At 43.7% G+C, this 19,739-nt stretch overlaps 2 protein-coding genes across 2 annotated transcripts in view; one reads left to right on the top strand and one right to left on the bottom strand.

Moving 5' to 3' along the window:
• Positions 1 to 686: 686 nt before the first annotated feature.
• Positions 687 to 10,816, bottom strand: htr7 (5-hydroxytryptamine receptor 7). The gene is made up of 2 exons (XM_086258739.1): positions 8,149 to 10,816; positions 687 to 7,374 (listed from the first exon to the last, which is right to left on the bottom strand). Exons 1-2 carry the CDS (start codon positions 8,727 to 8,729, stop codon positions 6,489 to 6,491), a joined length of 1,467 nt encoding a protein of 488 aa, XP_086114865.1. The 5' UTR covers positions 8,730 to 10,816; the 3' UTR covers positions 687 to 6,488.
• Positions 10,817 to 16,419: 5,603 nt separating this feature from the next.
• arfgef3 (ARFGEF family member 3) overlaps positions 16,420 to 19,739 on the top strand; it is a 53,352-nt gene continuing 50,032 nt past the window's right edge. The window contains exons 1-2 of the mRNA XM_086258736.1: positions 16,420 to 16,940; positions 19,390 to 19,441. Of these exons, the coding sequence (XP_086114862.1) occupies positions 16,856 to 16,940; positions 19,390 to 19,441 (137 nt within the window). The 5' untranslated portion in view covers positions 16,420 to 16,855. The remainder of the gene's footprint in view (positions 16,941 to 19,389; positions 19,442 to 19,739) is intronic.

Genomic DNA, 19,739 nt, shown 5'->3' with positions numbered 1-19,739 from the left:
CCTCGGGCAGCTTGTCAGTGAATTTAATTTTTTCATATATTTGTAAATGAATTGTTTTGATAAAACATAACCTTTCTCAGTGTTATTTCTGTTTTATAGAAGTGAAAAACTATTTTATATGTTAGAGGTGTCACAAAGCAAGAAATATTAGTGTCAAAGGCACTTTTCTGCTTGAAATGTATTTTTCACAAAAAGCTCGTTTTCTCCCTTTTTTTGGTCAAAACAGGCATTTTTGGTGGAACCCACCTCTCTTCTACAGCTGATTACTAAAGAATGGGAAATGGTAGAAACAAGCTTTTTTTTTGGATGAAAGAAGAGAGTCTGTTCTTCATTTTGGTAGGTTCAGCGTTTATATGATCATAACACACAGTTTTCTGTGGCTCTTCAAAAATGAGTAAAAAATGCTCAAAAACCCTGGCAGTGGGGAGTTACCTGATTTGAAAATGGCTGGCAGTGAATGAGTTATGGTGTGCGTTTCACATCTAAGAACTCGCTTTATGCGTAGATTAATTTCAATATCAAACAGTTTTGTGACTTAGCCAGACAATAACAACAAAGCTAGTGCTTTACTTGTGAAGTAACATAAGCGTAAGCCTGCAGTAGCCATCATTTCCACGTGTGCTTGCTGTCTTTAGGTGCTGATCAGAACAGTAAAGCAGAAACAGAGACGGAGATCAATCCCGTTTTGTTTTTTTAAGTATTTAATGATTCATTTTGGCAAGAAAGGTCACTTCACAAATTTAGCCATCACTCAGCACCCTGACAAAACTGTACAGACTGTAAAATATAGATTACATCTAAAACAAGTCTAAAGAGTTTTAACTGGAAATCTCCATCGTGGCTGGTTGTTAAATAGCTCGATGACACTGCTGCTGATGTCGTTTCAGTATGAAGAGCCATGATTGAAAATAATCTTACAGATCGGGTCAAAAACGAGGCTGATTAACTGGAACCAACAAGGTTTCACTCTGACAATAACAACATATCTTACAGTCTTTTCCACGTGAATGGTTTTGGACTCATATACAAGGAATTTCAGCAATTTGATTGGTCAAATACACATCGCATCTGTGCCGAGAAGTGCCATAGAGACTCTCCTGCTGTGCTTTATGGGTCGCTAAGCCCAGCTGTTATGGTCACCAGGGGCCATGGAGCCATCGCGCTTTCCTTTTTTCTCTTTTTAGTCTTAATATATACACAGGAGTTTCACACAGTGCTAAACAGCATATAAAAGCAATACTATCCCACGAGAGCTGTTCTTTGTACTTTGATAATGCTGACAGAACAAGGTCCCATATAGTCCCAGTGAACAACATTGGCTGTGGTATGAAAACTAATTGAAAAAAGTGTTTGAATGTGGCCCAGGAACCAATCTGAGAGCTTTATTTGTCCCGAAAGGATGCGTTTGGCCCTCTTGCTATTCTGACCTTGTTAGTCCACCAGCTCTACCTTTTATCTGATGTGGAGCAGTTTTGATGACGATAACTCAAAGGAGCGCCGTTGAGGTTTCTCATTAACCAAGATGGTTTGGAATGATCTCCCTCTGTTGTGCCAGAAACAACACAACTGGATGGGATATTTTTACCGTATGCCATCACATATGTTTTATTTTTCTGACTGACTCCTGTGCTATTTGCCCGTTGATGACCTCCAAAGATCATCTGAAATAGCCTTTCCCGAACAAATCCTTGTTTGTGCATTTGTCCGGTAATGGTAGGCCAGAGTCCAGAGCTTTGAATGTCTCCAGTCCACAGAGCTGACTCGTTCATCTAGCATTTTGAGATGAAACAGCAGGTTGAAAATTAAAAAACAATTGGTCCAATGAGTGCCGTGGGAGGATTAACACACAGCCAATCAGTGACAGATTAATGGAGTCGTCTCAGTAGAGTGTTGTCACTGTGCAGATGTTTCAAATGGGCAGCGCTGGCTTTCAGCATCCACGAGAGGCAAACAAAGATGTTTGACTCTCAAAACAGGACAAACCGACACACATCCATTCACGCAAATGGAAAGCGGTGCAGACTAAAGACTGAATGCTATGAACAGCACACTTTATATCTAATATGGAGCTGAGCCTCCCTGTTCAAAAACAGCTTGTGATGAGGACATTCTCAAAAGGATAAGCAACTGTTGGCTGAACATTTCCAAACATCTGGCTTCTAAAGCAGCTATTAGCAAGAGACAGCAGGTAATTTAAGTCACCTCCAGCCATATGCCTTAAATGTTGATCTCTCTATTTATTATCCTTACTGAAGTGTCACAGTTTCTCTGCATTTAGAGTTAACAGTCATTTTCTCAGAGTGTTTTCAGTGTACAGTGAGGAGTACATGGGAATAAAACATCTGCCTTTAAACAATCACATCTTTGGTTGATGTGTAAATTTAGCTGCAGCTGATATCTCCACATTCCCCATCTTTTCATAGATTCTTTAGAAACCATGTGACCGCGCCGAGCCAAGAGTCATTTTTTGACTATTGTGGGAACTGCTGGTGCACGCTTAGTTTGAGGGTTCGCGTTCCCTCACTGAAAAAAATCCATAAATCTACTTGTTGTGACGCAGGCTCTCAATTTCTTTAAAATTAGCTCCGGTTCAGTGCAGCTGTTAGATTTGTATTGTTGAGCTACAAACCTATCAGCAGCGCTCTCATGCGGGAAGATGACTAGTTTGATGAAAGAGGCGCGCATTCAGTCACATTCTGAGATGCAGGCGACAGCCACTGAATGCCAGGGTGTGCCTCTACCTTCCATTTACCTGTTAGCGTGTCTCCTCTCTCCTCTGGATGTCATACAAAGAATTTTTTTCAGCCTGCTGTGCAGTCGTTCCCTTCCTATCTCGCACCAATGTGTTGATACGCCACTGAGAATATTTTCACGAGATGTTGTCAAGATAACAACAGCTTCGCTTCCCAGATAGTTTGAGTGTTGCATGTGAATGATAACATTCTGCTCTTCAGAGTTTTTGGATGCTCTTCAGGAAAAATGTGCTCCTGTGCTCCTGGCAACCATTCTCCATCTATTCTATGACGGGAAATGGAGCCATGCCACGGCGGCACTGAGCCCAGAAGAGTACAGTTCAGTGGTTCTCAACCTTTTCAGCTCACCTCCCCCCAAATAACTAATTCCCTTAGTCACATGGCAAAGGCGTGACTGGGCAGAACCCTGAAGTGTGACTGAAAAAGATGGATTTACCTATTATAGCTGATGTTCTATACCAGGGGCAGGCAATTCATTTTTCCATATTGGACTGTTGTGGAGGGCTGCAGAAAAAGGTGAAGTCAATTCTGCTCAATATTCATTTTATCTCTTTATAAGCTCACTGATTCTGGTTTCCGTTGTGACCCTTGGGAAAATATATATCGCCCACTCCTGTGTTTCCTTATGATGTTTATTCACACTTGATACTTGAAATAAAATCTAAAATCTAGAATCTAGAGAAGTGCTCGAGTCCCGTTTTACTCTGAGTGAACTTTCTGTTGTCGGGCAGACAGCAGAGTTTGTCACATGAACCAGACGTCCTGCTGGCTTCTCTGTATCATCTCTGCTGCCATGCTAACTCGGTAATTAAGGCTCAGTAGCTTAGCGCATTTTTTAAATTTAAAAATAATCTTGTGGAGAGCAGCTTTAATTAACGTTTCAAAAGAGAATAAAGGCGGTAATTGCAGTGTTCACACTTCTTTAGTAAAAAGAGATTTTGGTAAAACTGACTGAGTGCCCTCTGTTGCTCCTTCTAAGTTAGCTGTTGTACAATTTCAAGTTAACGAGGACAAATTCTCAGCAGCACAGAGTGTACTAATACTTGTAAAACACAAAGTCTCCTCAAAGGATTAAAAAACATTACTGAAGTCCGTGTGGAATAAGAGGTAACACGTTTCTCCTACTCGTGTCAGTGCATATTAAAAAGAACACAAAGAAAATAATGTTGCCAGAAAGAAACCAAGCAAGCAGTTTCCAGAGTTCCTATTGTCAACATGATGTTGCAGCTGCTTGGTGCATGCAGGATGCTGCACTAAAACTTGTGCACATACAAAAGCTCTGTGCACTTTATCACTCCCCCTGAGCTAAACTTGTACTTTTAACTTTAAATTAAACTCCAAGCAGACAGGCTCTCGATCTCCGGGGGAGATTAAACACACCAAAGAAACAGCGGCTGTGATCTGCTCTCTCTCCTTTAACATCCACATCGGATTTCCTCCCGGGGCGTCGCCCTGTAGCCTGAGACAGAGCTACACGGGAAAGATGGCTGCGTAATTAGTGTCTGTGATCACATAAAACTCCAGAAGAACAAGAGGTGAGAAGATTAACAGCATGGCAGCCCAACATATTGGAGGTCATTTAATTAACACTGGTGGTACAGATCCTAATAAATGATCACATCTAACAAATCTTTAGAAAAAAAAAGCCGTATTTACGCTTTGCCCATGCTTTTGTCAGCTTTGACGACGATAACTCGATTGAATTTGAATAATCGAATCCAGAATGGACAGGGCTACGTGGAAATTCCAACATCGTTATATAGAAAAGGTTAAGACCATAAGTTTTCATCGTCATAAAATCATTTTGTGTGACTTGTTGCAGGCAGCAGGCTCCTAGCATCGCCTTCAGCCGCCACAACCAGCTGCTTCCCACACACACACACTGAAACTGCTGTGGCGGTTTAACGTCTAATGTGTAGTTATCATTTGGACAAAGGTGCCAGTAAGGGTGTACTGGTCCCATGGTAAAATTCCTAATCAACTAATGGCACTGATTAGTGGGATGCTAGCATTTATAAGCTAACTTGACCTCTATGTTAGAAAAAAAATTAACATAACTGTCGTTTTACTTCAAACAGGAAACAGAATCAGTTTATGTATTTTATTCCCTGGAAGCAAACATAAATCATGATTTTAATTGTTTAGCTCCATTCACTGCTGCTCATTGAGGATTGTCTCACTGGGGCCCCCTGCTGTTCAGCTGGATGAATTACATCTGTGACGTGAGATCTCCTAATTTCCAGCTGAGCCCAGTTGGAAAAATATGACCTCTTCGAGTTTTGAGCATCAGCTGGAGTTAAGCAATATTTGACTTCAAAGGAGACGCCAGTTATGGGTCAGGGGTGTTTCCCAGCAGCAGGACAAATCCTGATCCTGGATTTGTCCTAAAAAAATGTCCATATAATATATTAATGTTAAGATTTTTATATATTATAAAGAATGTAAACATAATTTATCAAAATGAAACTGGTACATGGGGTATTTTTTTTTGGTGACTGTAGATTGAATATGAAACTGTGATTTTACTGTTTTTAGACCCACTTGAGACCGAACTTTAGCCCTAAAACTAGTCAATTGTTAAATTAACTGTGAAAATAATTTTTTGGTGCGTGTCATGTCAAAAGATTAGATCCTGTCTGACCATCATTCATCTCTGTTTGAGAGGATACTGCCCATTTTATTGGCCATTTCTTTTGTTATGTAATGCACAACAAGGCTAAAGTTGCACATTGTCTCAACTTTCTAACACAATGTAAAGCGAGACTCTTGTGTGCTGCAACCAAACCTTAACCGACAAAGCAGAAAAAGGCACAGGCACATTCAGAAAGCGTCCTCAATGATGTTGTTTCCCTCTACTCCACCTTCAGCTCCATGTCGACATCATCGTGTTCTGCATTTTCACGTCATTTTCTCGTCCCTAAGAGTCCTTGCTTGCTCGTTAATTAGCTGCCATATTACAGAAATAAATGATCAGCAAATAGTTTCAATAAACAGGTGGTCATGACACGAGTAGAAGGAAAGGGAGCACGTTTTGGCTCATCTTCAAATGATATCAACTTATTAGGTTACAACAGATCAGAACCATTTGTTACAAAAACAGCGTGGCTATTGACTTGTGTACATAAATTTTTACATACTTTTTAATCATTACCGTGTCCACTTGTTACGCCTGTTCACCAATAAAACACTCTACGTTTTAGAAAAGTGATAACTACGATGCAAAGTAAACACATTTGGTAGCGGTTGAGCTCCGAGTCGTTCGTTATTTTCTCATTGTTAGTTTTCCTTGGGTCAGAAATGGAAATGTAAGTCACTGGCTACTGCGTAAGATCATTTCCATCCATGACAGGAGCTGAGATCAAAGTCTGGGTGTGTAGCTCCTGCTTTTGCATCAATGTCATGTTCAAAAGGCTTCTGAGCAACATAGCAGCCAGTTTTACATCCACCAAGGTAGCCCTTCCTCGTGGGCTTCAGAGTCATTGCAACAGATTCAGCTAATTAAACAGTATGAATTCAACACCACTGAGCTCTCAGTTTTCTCCAGAGTGAAACACTTAGGCTTCCTCTACATCCACTTAATCGCAGCATCTTTCCTCCTCTCGCATTGGCAATCCTCATGAAATCTGGAGGGTAAAAAGGTCTGTCAGCACAATAGCCTTGTGCCACAGTCTGAGCCCCAGTTGATTATTTTCCATACTGGTCTCTGCAGCCTTGCTGATTGGCAGACCTACAGCTTTACGCATCAGTGTCTGGTTTCTCCACCAGTTTTAGAGCCTCGTGCATGCCAGCCGCCGACAACTTCCGATTGATGTTCCTGTAGCGGCAGCGCAGGAGGTTGCTGTAGGTGGTTCTCAGATCACGGTTGAAGAATGCATAAATGAAAGGATTAATGAGGGAGTTGGCGTAGCCAAGCCACAACAGAGTTCTTTCCAGCCAGAGGGGCACACAGCTGCACTGCACGCCACAGACGAACGGCCTGGCAGTGGACACCAGGAAGAACGGCAGCCAGCAGAAGGTGAAGGCACCAACTACAATGCCCAGAGTGGCTGCAGCCTTCTGCTCCCGTTTGAAGATGGACTGGTTTTTCCTCTTGCGCCATTGGTGGTGCTCGCCAGTTTTGAGAAGGCGGGAGACACGCGTGCTGCACTCCTCCTCCACCTCACGCTGGAGCTTCAGCACCGCTGCCACGCAGTCCAAGCTCTCCTCTTCCTCGGCTTCCTCCACCTGTTCGACCTCGACACTTCCCGTCTCTCCTGACTCTGCTGGCTGATGCCCTCCTCTCCCCCCGCGAAGAGTCACCACGGCTCGGTGCTCCCCTTCCCTGGGGAAGCCAGTGATGGTGTGCTTGGCTGCGCTGAGCTTGGCCGCTCGGTAGATCCTGTAGTACATGATCAGCATCACCGACATAGGGATGTAGAAGGCCACGGCTGTAGAGTAGACAGTGTATCCAAAGTCCTGGCTGATGAGACAGACCCTGCCGTCATTAACGTTCTGCGCCCAGCCGAACAGAGGGGGGAGGGTGATGGAAGCAGAGAGGAGCCACACCGACAGGATCATCTTGGCCATGCAGCAGCCGTTTTGCCGGACAGGATAAGTCAGAGGCTTAGTGATACCCAAATACCTACACAGAGAAAAACACAGCCAAATGAATACAACCCTAAAATGTGTCTAGTGTAACTCTATTTTTATTGCTTTACATTACCCTAATCAGGTGACACTCTCCCCACCCTGGACAAGGTGCCCTTGAGCAAAACTAAGATCTCTGCCTGCCACACTCAGCCCCCAAATGAGAGCTGGGTTACATTATGAAAGAGAAGCTTGGCGATGCTGGGAAAGACCATAAATGTTCAGCAAACCAGGCTACAAAATTTCCAACACACAGGGCATTGGCAGGCATGTGTGGCTTTCAAAAACAAATAAGCATAAAAACATTTTATCATTTGATTAAAGTGGTGAAAACGTTTTAAGGAAATGGAAAAACAAAGGCAGCGGTTGAATTTTAAACTCGGGGTCGTTTCAGAGTCTCTGAATCTGTAAATTGATTCAGCGGTCAGAACAGGAATGCCGTGGGCAGAGAGGTCACACTTTGTCCTGCAGCGTTTCATTTTAAGTAAGCGCCCCAGAACAAGACCCCGAGGCGCAAGAAGCCTCACAGAAACCCAGCGATCCAGTGTCGCAGAGCCCCGAGCGACAAAATCTGGAGTTAGACTACAGAAGGCATTTTTTCTACATCTGTGAAATAAGAACGTGACCTGTTTAAATGTATTTTTGGAGACTCGGGTAACAAATACTAAAGACAGGAGACGTTTAATTAAACTCTGTTAAAAAAAACTTTCTATCTTAGCTTCATGAAAAAAGACTGACACAGTTTTAAAGCTGGAGAAGTTTATCTTACCTGTCAATGCTGATTACGCACAGAGTCATGATGGACGCGGTGCAGCACATCACATCCATGGCGATAAAAACGTTACAGAAGAACTGACCGAATATCCACTGACCGCCGATAAGGTCCGTGATACTGACGAACGGCATCACGGCCAGAGCCACCGAAAGGTCGGCCAAGGCCAGAGAAACGATGAGATAGTTGGACGGCTGGCGCAGCTTCTTGACAAAACAGACGGAGATGACCACGAGCAAGTTCCCGCAGATCGTGGACAGCGTGAGCATAGTGAGCACCGCGCCGATCAGAACTTTCTCCACCCGGCCGTAGCTCAGGATCTGCTCCCCGCAGCGGGTCCCGTTCGTCTCCATGACCTGCGGCTGACTGGAGGTGGACGGAGAAGTGGCTGCTGCCGCTGCTGCTGCTGCATCTGCGGCGCCTTGCGCAGCCTTTAGTAGCCGAAGCGCAAGAGCCTCGGAGATCATCATGTTAGTGGAGCCCCCGGGATCTCCGCCACCGACTATGTCCTCTATCATGAACGACGACCTCATGTTGCCACTGCCGAAAGTCCCGTTACTCGCTCCTGCAACAACCATTCTGCCGCCTCGTGTTCCTTTTTATCCATGGACTTGGAGAGCCGTCCGGAGGTGGCACAGACGCGCACTGAAGTGCCGGTGTTGGTGCGTGAAATGATTAATTCCTTTCCCTAACCCCCGTCAGGAGACACTACGCTGGTGTGCCCTCTTTCATTCCAAAGTATCGACGCCTTATTTCATCTATTTACAGGCGCACTCGTCATTACGCACGTGGCGCGCAGCGGGCATATTCCCAAAATACCTGACCTACAAAACGGGATTTTATTTTCTTTTTGTCCTCGGCCTGACGGACTGCACGTCACGCTTTCACTCCGATGTGCTGGAAGACAAAACTTAAACGCAGCCCTACGCGTAAATATCACAAAAGTTGACGCGTGACGTCAAAACCCAAGTTGGATAGCCTATAGGCTACATTTACACAAATAACACGCACTGTGCTTTTTGGTGTTCGTTCTGCTGGAACTGGAAACCCGTGCCCATGTGCGTAATTACGCAGAAAGGATAAATGTTCATTAATGTCATTAATTTACACACAACAAAAAACAAAGGGAGATAAATTCGTATTTATCGAAGTTTTAATGATGTAATCTGAGGTTTTAAGAAAATTTTAAGAAAACATCATGTCATCCTTTTGGGGGATAGAAGTGAGGTCTTATAATTACATATTTGTGGGGAAATACTTTTTGTGGTTTCATTTTAAAGTTGTTTATCCCTCATCTGATCGAAGTGAAGGAGCTGAAAAGGATTTCCTTTAATTTTTACCTTGAATCATTTTTCTGTTTAGCCTGCATGAGTCACATTTTGAGTGTTAGGACAATCTGCCTCCATCTCACTTCTAAAACTATTAGATTTGTGTTGCTGGAGTTGAGAACAGGAACACAAAGTGCTCCCGACGTCTTTTCATCATTCTCTAATCTAAGTGCAATTTTGGAAAAGATAAGTTTATACGTGGCTGTGATACTAATGCAGTAGGTAGGCTTGGTTACTACCTCCCCCAAGTGATCAAAATCGTCCACTGCATGCTGCTCGTGAAGACAATGCTGGATTTCTTTCTTGGTTTTGCACCAAGCATCGCGCGATAAAACGTTTATACTCTCAATGCTTTAATGTTAGTTTAATTTGAAATAATTTCATGTTTTTCTTTCACAGGTGAAGCTGTGGTTTCTCACTTTAGGGCCCTGGAGAGATCACCACAGGCTGGAATTTCACTGCTGGTCATCTAAAGTATCCTAAACGATCCCCAAACACCTCAATCTGAATCACTTAATCATCACCTTGTTTTATGACAGATTAGTCAATGTGAATTTTCCTCTTTGACTGCTTAAAAGACTTACAATAAACCTGTCAATCAATTCAACTTTTCCCACTTATCCAGTTCAGAATGGAGGCAGGGGCTTGTTTTTGGTGGGAGGCAGCCAGAGTGCCCACACAGATGTTGGGAGAACATTCAAAGTCCACACACAGGAGCTGGACTCAAACCCAGGACCTTCTTGCTGTGAGGCGACAGCAGTAAAACTGCACACTGCGACTCACACTCTGCTGGCACAGCAGCCAAAATACACTCATGCCAGTTACAACTTCAGGAGCACGATCCAATGACTGAGTTAGTAGCAGGTGATCCCCCCCCCCCAAAAGCTTACAGGAAACTCTGGTCTTCATTCATAACTTCTATCCTGGTCTGATTTGATTGTTTTTATCCCCAACACTCTTAAAATAGGTCGATAGGTTGATTCCTGATCGGCACATTGCTAAATAAAAGAAGTGTAAAGAAACTTTAAACATTCACGAAGGTCACATAAACTTTTATTGGTTTCAATATATATGTCACGGTTCCTCAGTCATCCCTGACTGACTCCACCAGAGTTTGTTTTTTGTTTGCTTGCTGTTAATGTCCATGAGCGGGACCCATTCGGGCTTTCCGCCTCTGAAGCTGCACACCTGCCTACAATGATCTCATCTGAGATCACTACTTTGGGTAGCAGCTGGCTAACATTCCTCACTGGAACATTAAACTATGCAGTTAGTAAACTTCTGGCTCCCTAGTTGGAAAGTACAGCCCTTGTTTCTTCTCCTTGCGGCCTGTCTCATTGTGTTTCTCCTTTGTACAGCTCGTCCCTGCTCGTCACTCAGCTGAGCTGAGTGAGTGTGGAGTGTTCAGACTGTTTTTGGATATTTGGACCCTCTCCTCCCTTGAGCTCCATTGTTCTCCTGCCATATATATATATATATATATATATATATATATATATATATATATATATATATGTGTGTGTGTGTGTGTGTGTGTGTGTGTGTGTGTGTGTGTGTGTGTATATATATATTACATTACACTGGTGTTCACTGTAAATAAATACACTTAGCTCGACCTTCCAGAATCCTGCTCCTGCTCCTGATCTCAGCCTGGTTGTGGAACAATCAGACCCTTACAGTAAGTACATTTTCTGTCTGACTTGCATTTCTGAAGCTTTAGTTAATAAACTTGTCCATCGTACTGCCCGTGCTGTTAAAGTTTGGGAAGTCAGAAGATTTTGCAGGCTTCCTGACCTCATCTCCATTCAGCATTTTCAAATAAATGAACTGGCATACGATTCAAACAACCTGAAATTAGTAGCCAACCTCATTACTGTAATGCTGGTTCTTGTGGAGAGCCTGAAACCAGAGGCTGGTAAAGCAGCAGATTTATGTCCAGAGTTTTATAATGTCAGGTTTAATTATCAGATATGGCCAGAATGGATCTACTGTTTTTATCTCTGCCAAAGAAAAATTACAAATTTTTTTTTTAAACATTTAATGCATCGAAAGAAAAATTAGGTTTACCATTAAGAGGTGATAAATACTTCTTTTCCAAATTTGGGAAATTCTTGTGCAGCCGTTAAAATGATGATGAAATGAAATTAATTAATAGAATGAAATCAAATAAAACATAACTGCTATATGCCTCTCTGTCAGACAGACATCTTGTGTTACTGTGAGGGTGATCATGCGTGTGTCTCATCATGTTTGCTCCACACATTGAAGGATCTCAGCTTCCTTATGAAACGGAGCTTTTTGTATCCAGCATCTGTGTTGAGTTTCCAGTTCAGCCTGTTGTTGATGTGACACATCAACATCCCAGGATAGACACGGGTGTTGTAGCCATTCTCGCTCTTATGACATCTCTCTGGTCTTTTTCACATTAAGAAGCAGATCATTTCTCCAAGACTACTCAAATAAAACCATCCACTCGTGCTCACCAACCCGTCACTAATGCATCCAAACTTTCTGAGTATTTCTGCAGGTGGCATGACTCGGAGTTGGACTGAAAGTCTCAGGTGTTCATGGTAAATGGACTGGAGACAGCACGGTCTCCTGTGGAGCTCCTCTAATGCACATGAGCAAATCAGACAGAGCTCAGTGTCATGTCCTGCGGCCTGTCTGTCAGGCAGTCGCTGATCCCTGAGATGGTGGAAATGTTTGCTGACATTTCCTGCAGCTTCTCTCTCAGTGCTATTGGCTATCCAAAAAAAAAACCCAAACTGCATCAACACCAGATTTCAAGGAGCTCACCAAACATAGGCCACCATATAATAATAACATCTGTTAGAGAGCTATCATCTGCTGAGAGCAGATTAAGCGCATTAAGAGCTCAGATTAACAGAAACAGACGAATGAGTCTCTTCGCCTCGACACCTTAAACATCCCTTTAACTGGCATCACACTGACGATGAATGTTGAGTCATTTTGTAATTGGGGGAAGTTTTAGACGAGAATCTAGAATAGCTTTTTAAAACGTTCATAAGTGAGATTTGTCCTCCCTAATGTGCTGCCTCATTTCATGATTAAAGTCATCATTGCACAACAGACTGTGTGACTTACAGGCCTATAATCATGTTATTGCCATTGTTTGTTTTTATACAGTGGTTGAGGTTCGATCTAAAGTCATTTTAATTCCTATTTTTCACCCATAATCTATGATTGTATATTCATTTTACTATCATGTCTCCTCTTGGTTGTCTGCGCTTTTATTCTAAGGTGCCTCTGAAGTGGATAAATCTGATCAATGCAGAATATTTGTCGAGTGCAGTCGAGTTCTGTTTAGAAAGGTCACGTTGTTGCTTCAGCGTATTGGAAGTCACAGAGTCACAAAACTATTGAATGGTCAAGCAAACAAGTACATTAAGAAAGTATTAAGTACCAACACTGAAAAACACTTGAAAGTTATTACATGCATGTATCAGAACGTGTTGCGAGTACATACGTTTGTCTCCAGTTTCTTTATTCAGAGTTTGTTCTTTACTGACATTCAGTAGATTCATTCTTGTGATCACTATTAGATTTTTAATAATGTCAGTTATCAGTGGCTGTAGGGGGCACCAGTAAACTAAGGTGAAGTCATTGTGGAGAGCACAGCTCATGTTACAGGTATCATTTTACCATTGATTTGGAGATCACCTTGTCAGACAGTCCACTCATCACAGCAGCACTTTTCAGTTCAGTTGAGATTGATGCTGAAATAACCACGCAGACACAGTAAGCAACAGCTCGTGAATGTTCTAAATGTATGTCATAATGCAGATTGCTGCTTGCACTTACAAGGCAGATGATTTCTCAAATATCATGGAAACACTGGCTAACTTTTACTTGATGCTTCAGTCTTTGTTCTGGCTCAGTACCCTGATGAGGAAAATGGTAGCCAGGCCTAAAATCTATAACTTCTTTATGTAATTAGATATAAACTAATGCCCAGCATGCTGAAGAGGAATTTTATTGGATGCTAGCTTGCTAAATATGCAGTAGTGGTTCTGCCAGTTTTCTTTGAGTGATATAAAACTGAAAGAAAGTAGATTTGATTAATGATTGATTAATGATTTTAAACCTGCAGTTGTTATGTCTCAGTGACCATTGTTATGTTATTAATATAGAATAATGATAATGAGTCCAGCTGGGTTTTCACGATGGCTGCAGACTGGCAAGACATGCTTCTAAAAGGGCTTTGGCCTTAAGCACAGACTGTATATAAAAGATGAGTGTAGTCACAGTGAAATCAACTAGTCCTGGATGCCTCATTTTTTCTGATATTTCATCCATCCTCATCCGCTTTGTCCGGGTCCGGGTCGCGGGGGCAGCAGCCTAAGCAAAGAGGCCCAGACCTCCCTCTCCCCAGCCACCTCCTCCAGCTTATCCGGGGGAATACCAAGGCGTTCCCAGGCCAGCCGAGAGATATAATCTCTCCAGCGTGTCCTGGGTCTGCCCCGGGGCCTCCTCCCGGTGGGACATGCCTGGAACACCTCACCCAGGAGGCGCCCAGGGGGCATCCTTGTCAGATGCCCGAACCACCTCAGCTGGCTCCTTTCGATGTGGAGCAGCAGCTGCTCTACTCTGAGCCCCTCCCGGATGGCCGAACTTCTCACCCTATCTCTAAGGGAGAGGCCAGCCACCCTTCGGAGGAAGCTCATTTCTGCCGCTTGTATCCGCGATCTCGTTCTTTCGGTCACTACCCACAGCTCGTGGCCATAGGTGAGGGTAGGGACGTAGACCGACCGGTAAATTGAGAGCTTCGCTTTTACACTCAGCTCCCTCTTCACCACGACGGACCGGTGCAGCGTCCGCATTACTGCAGCTGCAGCCCCAATCCGTCTGTCGATCTCCGGCTCCCTTCTCCCATCACTCGCGAACAAGACCCCGAGATACTTGAACTCTGAAATGATATTTCATTGGTCCTTTATTATTATTATTATTATTATTAGCAGTAATGTGTCTGTGTGTTGTGCTCTTACAATTTATCGCTGTAGCTTGCTAATCAAGCTAGCTAGCATTAGCTTATAACTTCATGTTCCAGCCTCTCGTTAAAAATATGAAAACTTCTTTGGTGTCCAAACGCAAACACCAAAGCTTCAAAATGCAGGATTGGAAACTAGTGGGTGATGATGTCACTGTTACTTCATCCATCTTTTATAGTCTCTATGCTGTCTCTCCTTTGAAGTTTGGTATTTTAATATGGAAAGCTGTGGGGCAACACCCAATCACAGCAATAGTTGCCTCAGGGAGGGATAGTCAACGCGTTAACCAGTGAGCATATCCAGAATAATCCTCCTTCTGACACTTATGGATTAAATGACCTTCATATTTTATACAGAATGACTAGAAAATGAGGATAAATTCACTGGGTTCCATCAGAGGGATGTCATTACCTTCAACAGGAACTGAAATGCTTTTGCACCCACAGCTCTCACTGCTCAGTGGCCTTTCAGAAACAATGTCTCTTTAAAGCAGAGCTTCCCAAAGTGCGGGGCCCGCGCAGAGCCATTGCAGGGGGGGTATGAAAAAAGAAGAAGAATGCTTGTACACTGCTAGCATAATTGACAGGTTTTTGACGGGGCGCCCACACAAACACAAAGCAGGAGATGAAGCATAGCCAAATATGTTTCCAAACCAACTTCCTTTCAAGCCAAAGACTAGAAAATACGGTGAAGCATATCTTCCTTTGGCTTCACCTGCACAAGTGCCGAGGTAGGTCTCTGTGACAGAATTAGTTTTCCCTGCGGGGAGCACGCTGGGCTCTCCAAATCACAGACAAACAGGATCCCACAGCTGTTTATGTTTTTAAACCTATTTTGCACAGAGAGATTTTTTGAAAAATGTATTGACAGCAATGTTGAATATTATTACACAGGAAAAAAACAACTACACGTAAAATAATCACACCGTGACGCCTCTGCCTTTGTAAATGGAGGGACAGTAACTGCATGTTACTGCATGCAAACCTGCAGATAGTCAGATTAACAGTATTTTGTCTCTATCTGCCATTCTGCAATTCATCTCCTGTGAACAATAACGTGGCGCACAGCGTGACGTGAAAAAAGGCACATACCTTTGACGCTGTGACGAACTCTGTATTCCTCGTCCACACGTAAACGCAAAAAAGGAGTTTTAGAAAATCTCAGTTTTCAGTGATTCGAAACGCCGTTTACGTGGACGAAACAGCTGCGTTTTCAAAAATACCCGTGTAGGTGCGGAAGCAGCGTAAAAGAGTTAGTAGTTTATTTTATCACTACCTGTAATTTATTGCAGATTACTTGTATTTGCTGAATTGTTTACTAAATGTTTGAGGTGTGAAATAAATGCAACGGAGCAAAATATAGGTGTGTGTGGCTGTGGCTGGAGGATGTGTTTGGGGGGGGGGTGGGGGGGGGGCATTTTTCTTTTTAAAACAAAGGGGGGACCTAGCAAAAAAAAGTTTGGGAACCACTGCCTTAAAGGACTTCCACATTGACTGACGCTCTTTTACAATCTGCCTCAAGTGGCCGTTAATGGAATTGCAGTTCTGGACGGTCTGAAACACACACTGAAGCCCACTGACTTCATATTACTTCATATCCCTGAGGTTGAGCTTTTGAGCTTTGAGCTGAGCCTTTTTGGGGCAAAAATGAAACTATGACGCACTGATATGAATTATTTTAGAATTTGTGCTTTACTCTGAAAGCAGAATCGCCTTATCAGCTGTGCCCGAGCTTCCTCCACCTGTCACCGGCTGAGACCGCAGGAAATCCCATTCCAGTGACTCCAGCGTCGCTGCCGCAGTTTCAAACGTCCCCGCGGGGAGAGCGTGTAAATACTGTGTTGCCAGGTTGGACAGGAATCCACCTTATAGCGGATGGCGCTCACCGTGCAGAGCTGTGCGCGTGCTCCTGCCATGCAGGCAGCTTGATGCGAAGATAAGAAAAACCGGATCTGGTTTCCGCGAAGAGCGCAAGTATCCGCTGGAACGGACTTTCCCAACGCGGCAGCGCGGAGGGATAAACGAGCCACGGACACGAGCGAAGCGCGTTTGTTCCCTGCGTGTGTCCGCGGCTGGACGGGCAGCAGGCTGACACGACTATTTGTCGCACGTCAGCTGATCGGCGCTGCTCTTTCTGAAGGCCGAAGCCTCGGATTTGGGAAAATACGCACACGCGCTTCCTCCTTCCACCTTCGCAGGATCGGCGGCTGGCCTGACATCATTGGCTGGCAGTTAGGAATGAATCATCGCCTTCCCCGGGGGGGTTCGGGGATGCTGTCGCTGTCATAGCACCCATAAAATCCCTCGGACACGCAGACCCACCCTCTGCGCTCTGCTGTTTTAAAGCCGTCTCGTCTTTGAAATCAGCATGGAGGAACTCTTGAGGAAGCTGCAGAAAGACGCGTCCGGCCACAAATACAAAGGCATCCGCGATGCCTGCGTCTACGCCTGCGGTGAGTGCACGGCAGCCCCTCCGGGCTCTTTGTCAACAGGAGGCGGAGGGAGAGCAGGGATGAGGGGAACCTGCGACTTCTCACCTGCTTTTAGCTTTTAGGAACCCGAGAGCAGCACCTGCACTCAGCCCAGAGGCTGTGAAGGCTGAGCAAGAAGCCAGGAAATCTTTAGGACCATAATCTGAGCAGCCACGGTGCCATATGGCTGCCATGCCCCTGTGCTGAGCTCCGCACCTGTTTTCTAATGCCAAATGTCAGCCTCTCTTAAAGAAATACGGTAAATGCTCCAGTCAGGCTTTAGACAATTAGATTGGATCGTTATAGAAAAATACACAAGGCAAATATTTGCTGATTCATTACTGCAATAACTTGGGAGTATTTGACAGAGACGAAGAAAGCATGAAGGAGCTTCTTCAGAGGTTTCCAGACTGAGCAGAAACTCTTTCCTGTCTCATTACTGTCTGTCTGCACAGTTCAGTACCTTTCACGAGTTCTCGCCTCAGCGCGAGACACGAGCTTCACTGTGGAGGGAAATATAGAAGTAGAGGAGTCCTCCTCTGGTTTCTTTATTAAATAAAATGTAGTTAATATGGTTTAAAATGTCTTAATAATATTTATGCACTGAAGAGTTCACACACACATCACATCAAGCAATAACAAAAACGGACACACCATGGTGTCCAAGCTCCCACACTGTTTTGGAATTATTATTATTATAGTTATTATAATAATAGTAATAATAATGAGTAGCAAAGTCTGATTGGGACTCCAGCCAACATCGCTTCATTATCCAGGTGGATGAATTATGACAGAAATTCTCAGAGTTGTTATGAAAAACCCAATTATCACATGAAGCTAAAAGAGTTTAATGCTCCAGGCTGCAAATCTGATTGTTTTTGCTGTAAAATTGGGCCTTTTAACAAGAAAGTAAATGGGGATTGAATCCTCTGCGGTGCCAGCCTCAAGTGGACGTTAGTGGAACTGCAGTTTTTAGCACTTCTGCATCACTGTGTTATCTTTCAGTTCTGCAGGATGAGTTTTTGGAATAAAGCTGATGGCGTACCGGTACGGATACGGATACGGAGGGTCATCAAGTTAGAGCTCGGTTTGAATTCTGTCAAATAATCCTCTGAGCTTTGTTACACTTAATCCAGCATGCTAGAAACTGGCAATGACCTTTTACAAACGAATCATGCGGCCGAACACAAATCATGTGACTTTCAGTGCTTTGTGACAACAATGAGAACATGCCACAGAAGCCAGAATATATAAGCACACGGTGAAAAACGATTTCCACTGACGTCAGCGAGGAGACTGTTAGCATTAAACGGGTCAGCGTGACCTTTTAGTGGCAGGTGGAACTCATTGAGACAGCAAGGAGAGAATGAGTTCAGGTTGCGCTGAAGAAGGGGTCATTGTGTAATCGTACACACACACACACACACACACACACACACACACACACACACACCTATTTGGGTATGTCCAAAGAAAGCTGCAGGCCCTTTCCAGGCACATGCTTGCATATACACACATGCACAAAAGGCCTGAACTGTGACTTTCCAAAAAAGATGATATCATATATCAGTTCTGTTTGCTCTTTTCTTCACAGACCGCTTGCATGAATAGAAACATGCCCACAGCATCAGTCACTGCAGGTCATGGTCGTCTCCGGATGTAAAGGATGCTGAACAGCCTGATGCAGATGCAGAGAACATATGTGAGAGAGTTTAGTGCAGGGACAAAGCTGCTGTTCACTAAGTCTTGGCAGACAAAGTATGAAAGCACGTGCAGAGATTTATGGCAGATTTTAGAGATGTCAGCAAGTCTCATATTTCACCTTATAGCTGGAAAAACGTGGTACGCAGTCAGAGTTGGTTGGAAGTCTAAAGAAGAGGTGAAAATTTCTCTCTGAGCTCACCGAGGTCACGTTAGGAGGAGGATGCAGCGTGCGCTGTGAATGTCGGCCGGCTTTGAACATAATGTGACTGTACAGATATTTTGGTGTTTGGTTTTCTTAAAGTACAAGCTCACATTTGATTTGGGGCATCCTGTTTCAGGCATTCATGCTGAATCTGTAATTTTAACAGAAATGAGTCAGCTAGCCCCGTATCTTTCAGTCAGGTGTCACGTAAATAAGATCCAATCCTGCCTTTTCTTTTTTCAGCAGTAAATCAATCTGCATTTGGTGCTGTAGTGAGTATTTGTGTCTGTGGGACTGAGTCAAAGTAAAGTGCAGTGTTTGTGTTCATGGTAATGAAAGTAGTGTCACTCAGTGGCTCGCTGGGTTCAGAGGTTGGAGGTTGTTGACATGAGAACATATTCAATGCAGAATATTTCTTCAACTGTTTCGCATGTCTGTGCTGAATTAAATGCAGCTTTTCATTCATGGATTCTCTATGAATGAAAATGTGACTTAACCACTCTGTCTGTTTCTTTGTTCCAATAGAAATGCTTCAGTCTCAGAATGGATCAGCAAAGATTTCCCCTTCACAGCTTCGGTAAGTTGAACATGACAGATTTTCTTCTCGAAAGTGTGAAATTAAAATGTGTAATTAGAACCTGCTGACAGCCTGTGGTTTGTTTTGAAGGAGGCGTCTTCGACAGTGTGAAATGTTCCTGCCTTTAGCTAACCTGATAGTGTTCATTCATTCTCTTCTGCTTATCCTTATCGGGGCTGGAGCCTGTCCCAGCTATTATGGGGCGAGAGGCCGGGTACACCCTGGACAAATCGCTAATCTGTCACCGACAACTGAATACTGAAATTTAAACTGCTAAGAACTTTGTGGCTTAAAACAT

The sequence above is a fragment of the Aulonocara sp. 'chitande type north' Nkhata Bay genome, linkage group LG13, assembly GCF_057382095.1.
Source record: "Aulonocara sp. 'chitande type north' Nkhata Bay isolate Kocher_YH1m ecotype deep benthic linkage group LG13, A_spYH_male_GT1.1, whole genome shotgun sequence".
Lineage (NCBI taxonomy): Eukaryota > Metazoa > Chordata > Actinopteri > Cichliformes > Cichlidae > Aulonocara > Aulonocara sp. 'chitande type north' Nkhata Bay.
Note: the sequence above shows the minus strand (reverse complement) of the source record. Positions and strands in the feature narration are given on the sequence as shown.

Excerpts from the sequence above, each read along its gene's own strand:
- htr7 (XM_086258739.1), bottom strand. The coding sequence starts at position 8,729 with ATGGTTGTTGCAGGAGCGAGTAACGGGACTTTCGGCAGTGGCAACATG. Across the intron at positions 7,375-8,148 it reads TGCGTAATCAGCATTGACAG|GTATTTGGGTATCACTAAGC; the intron begins GTAAGATAAACT and ends TTCTCTGTGTAG.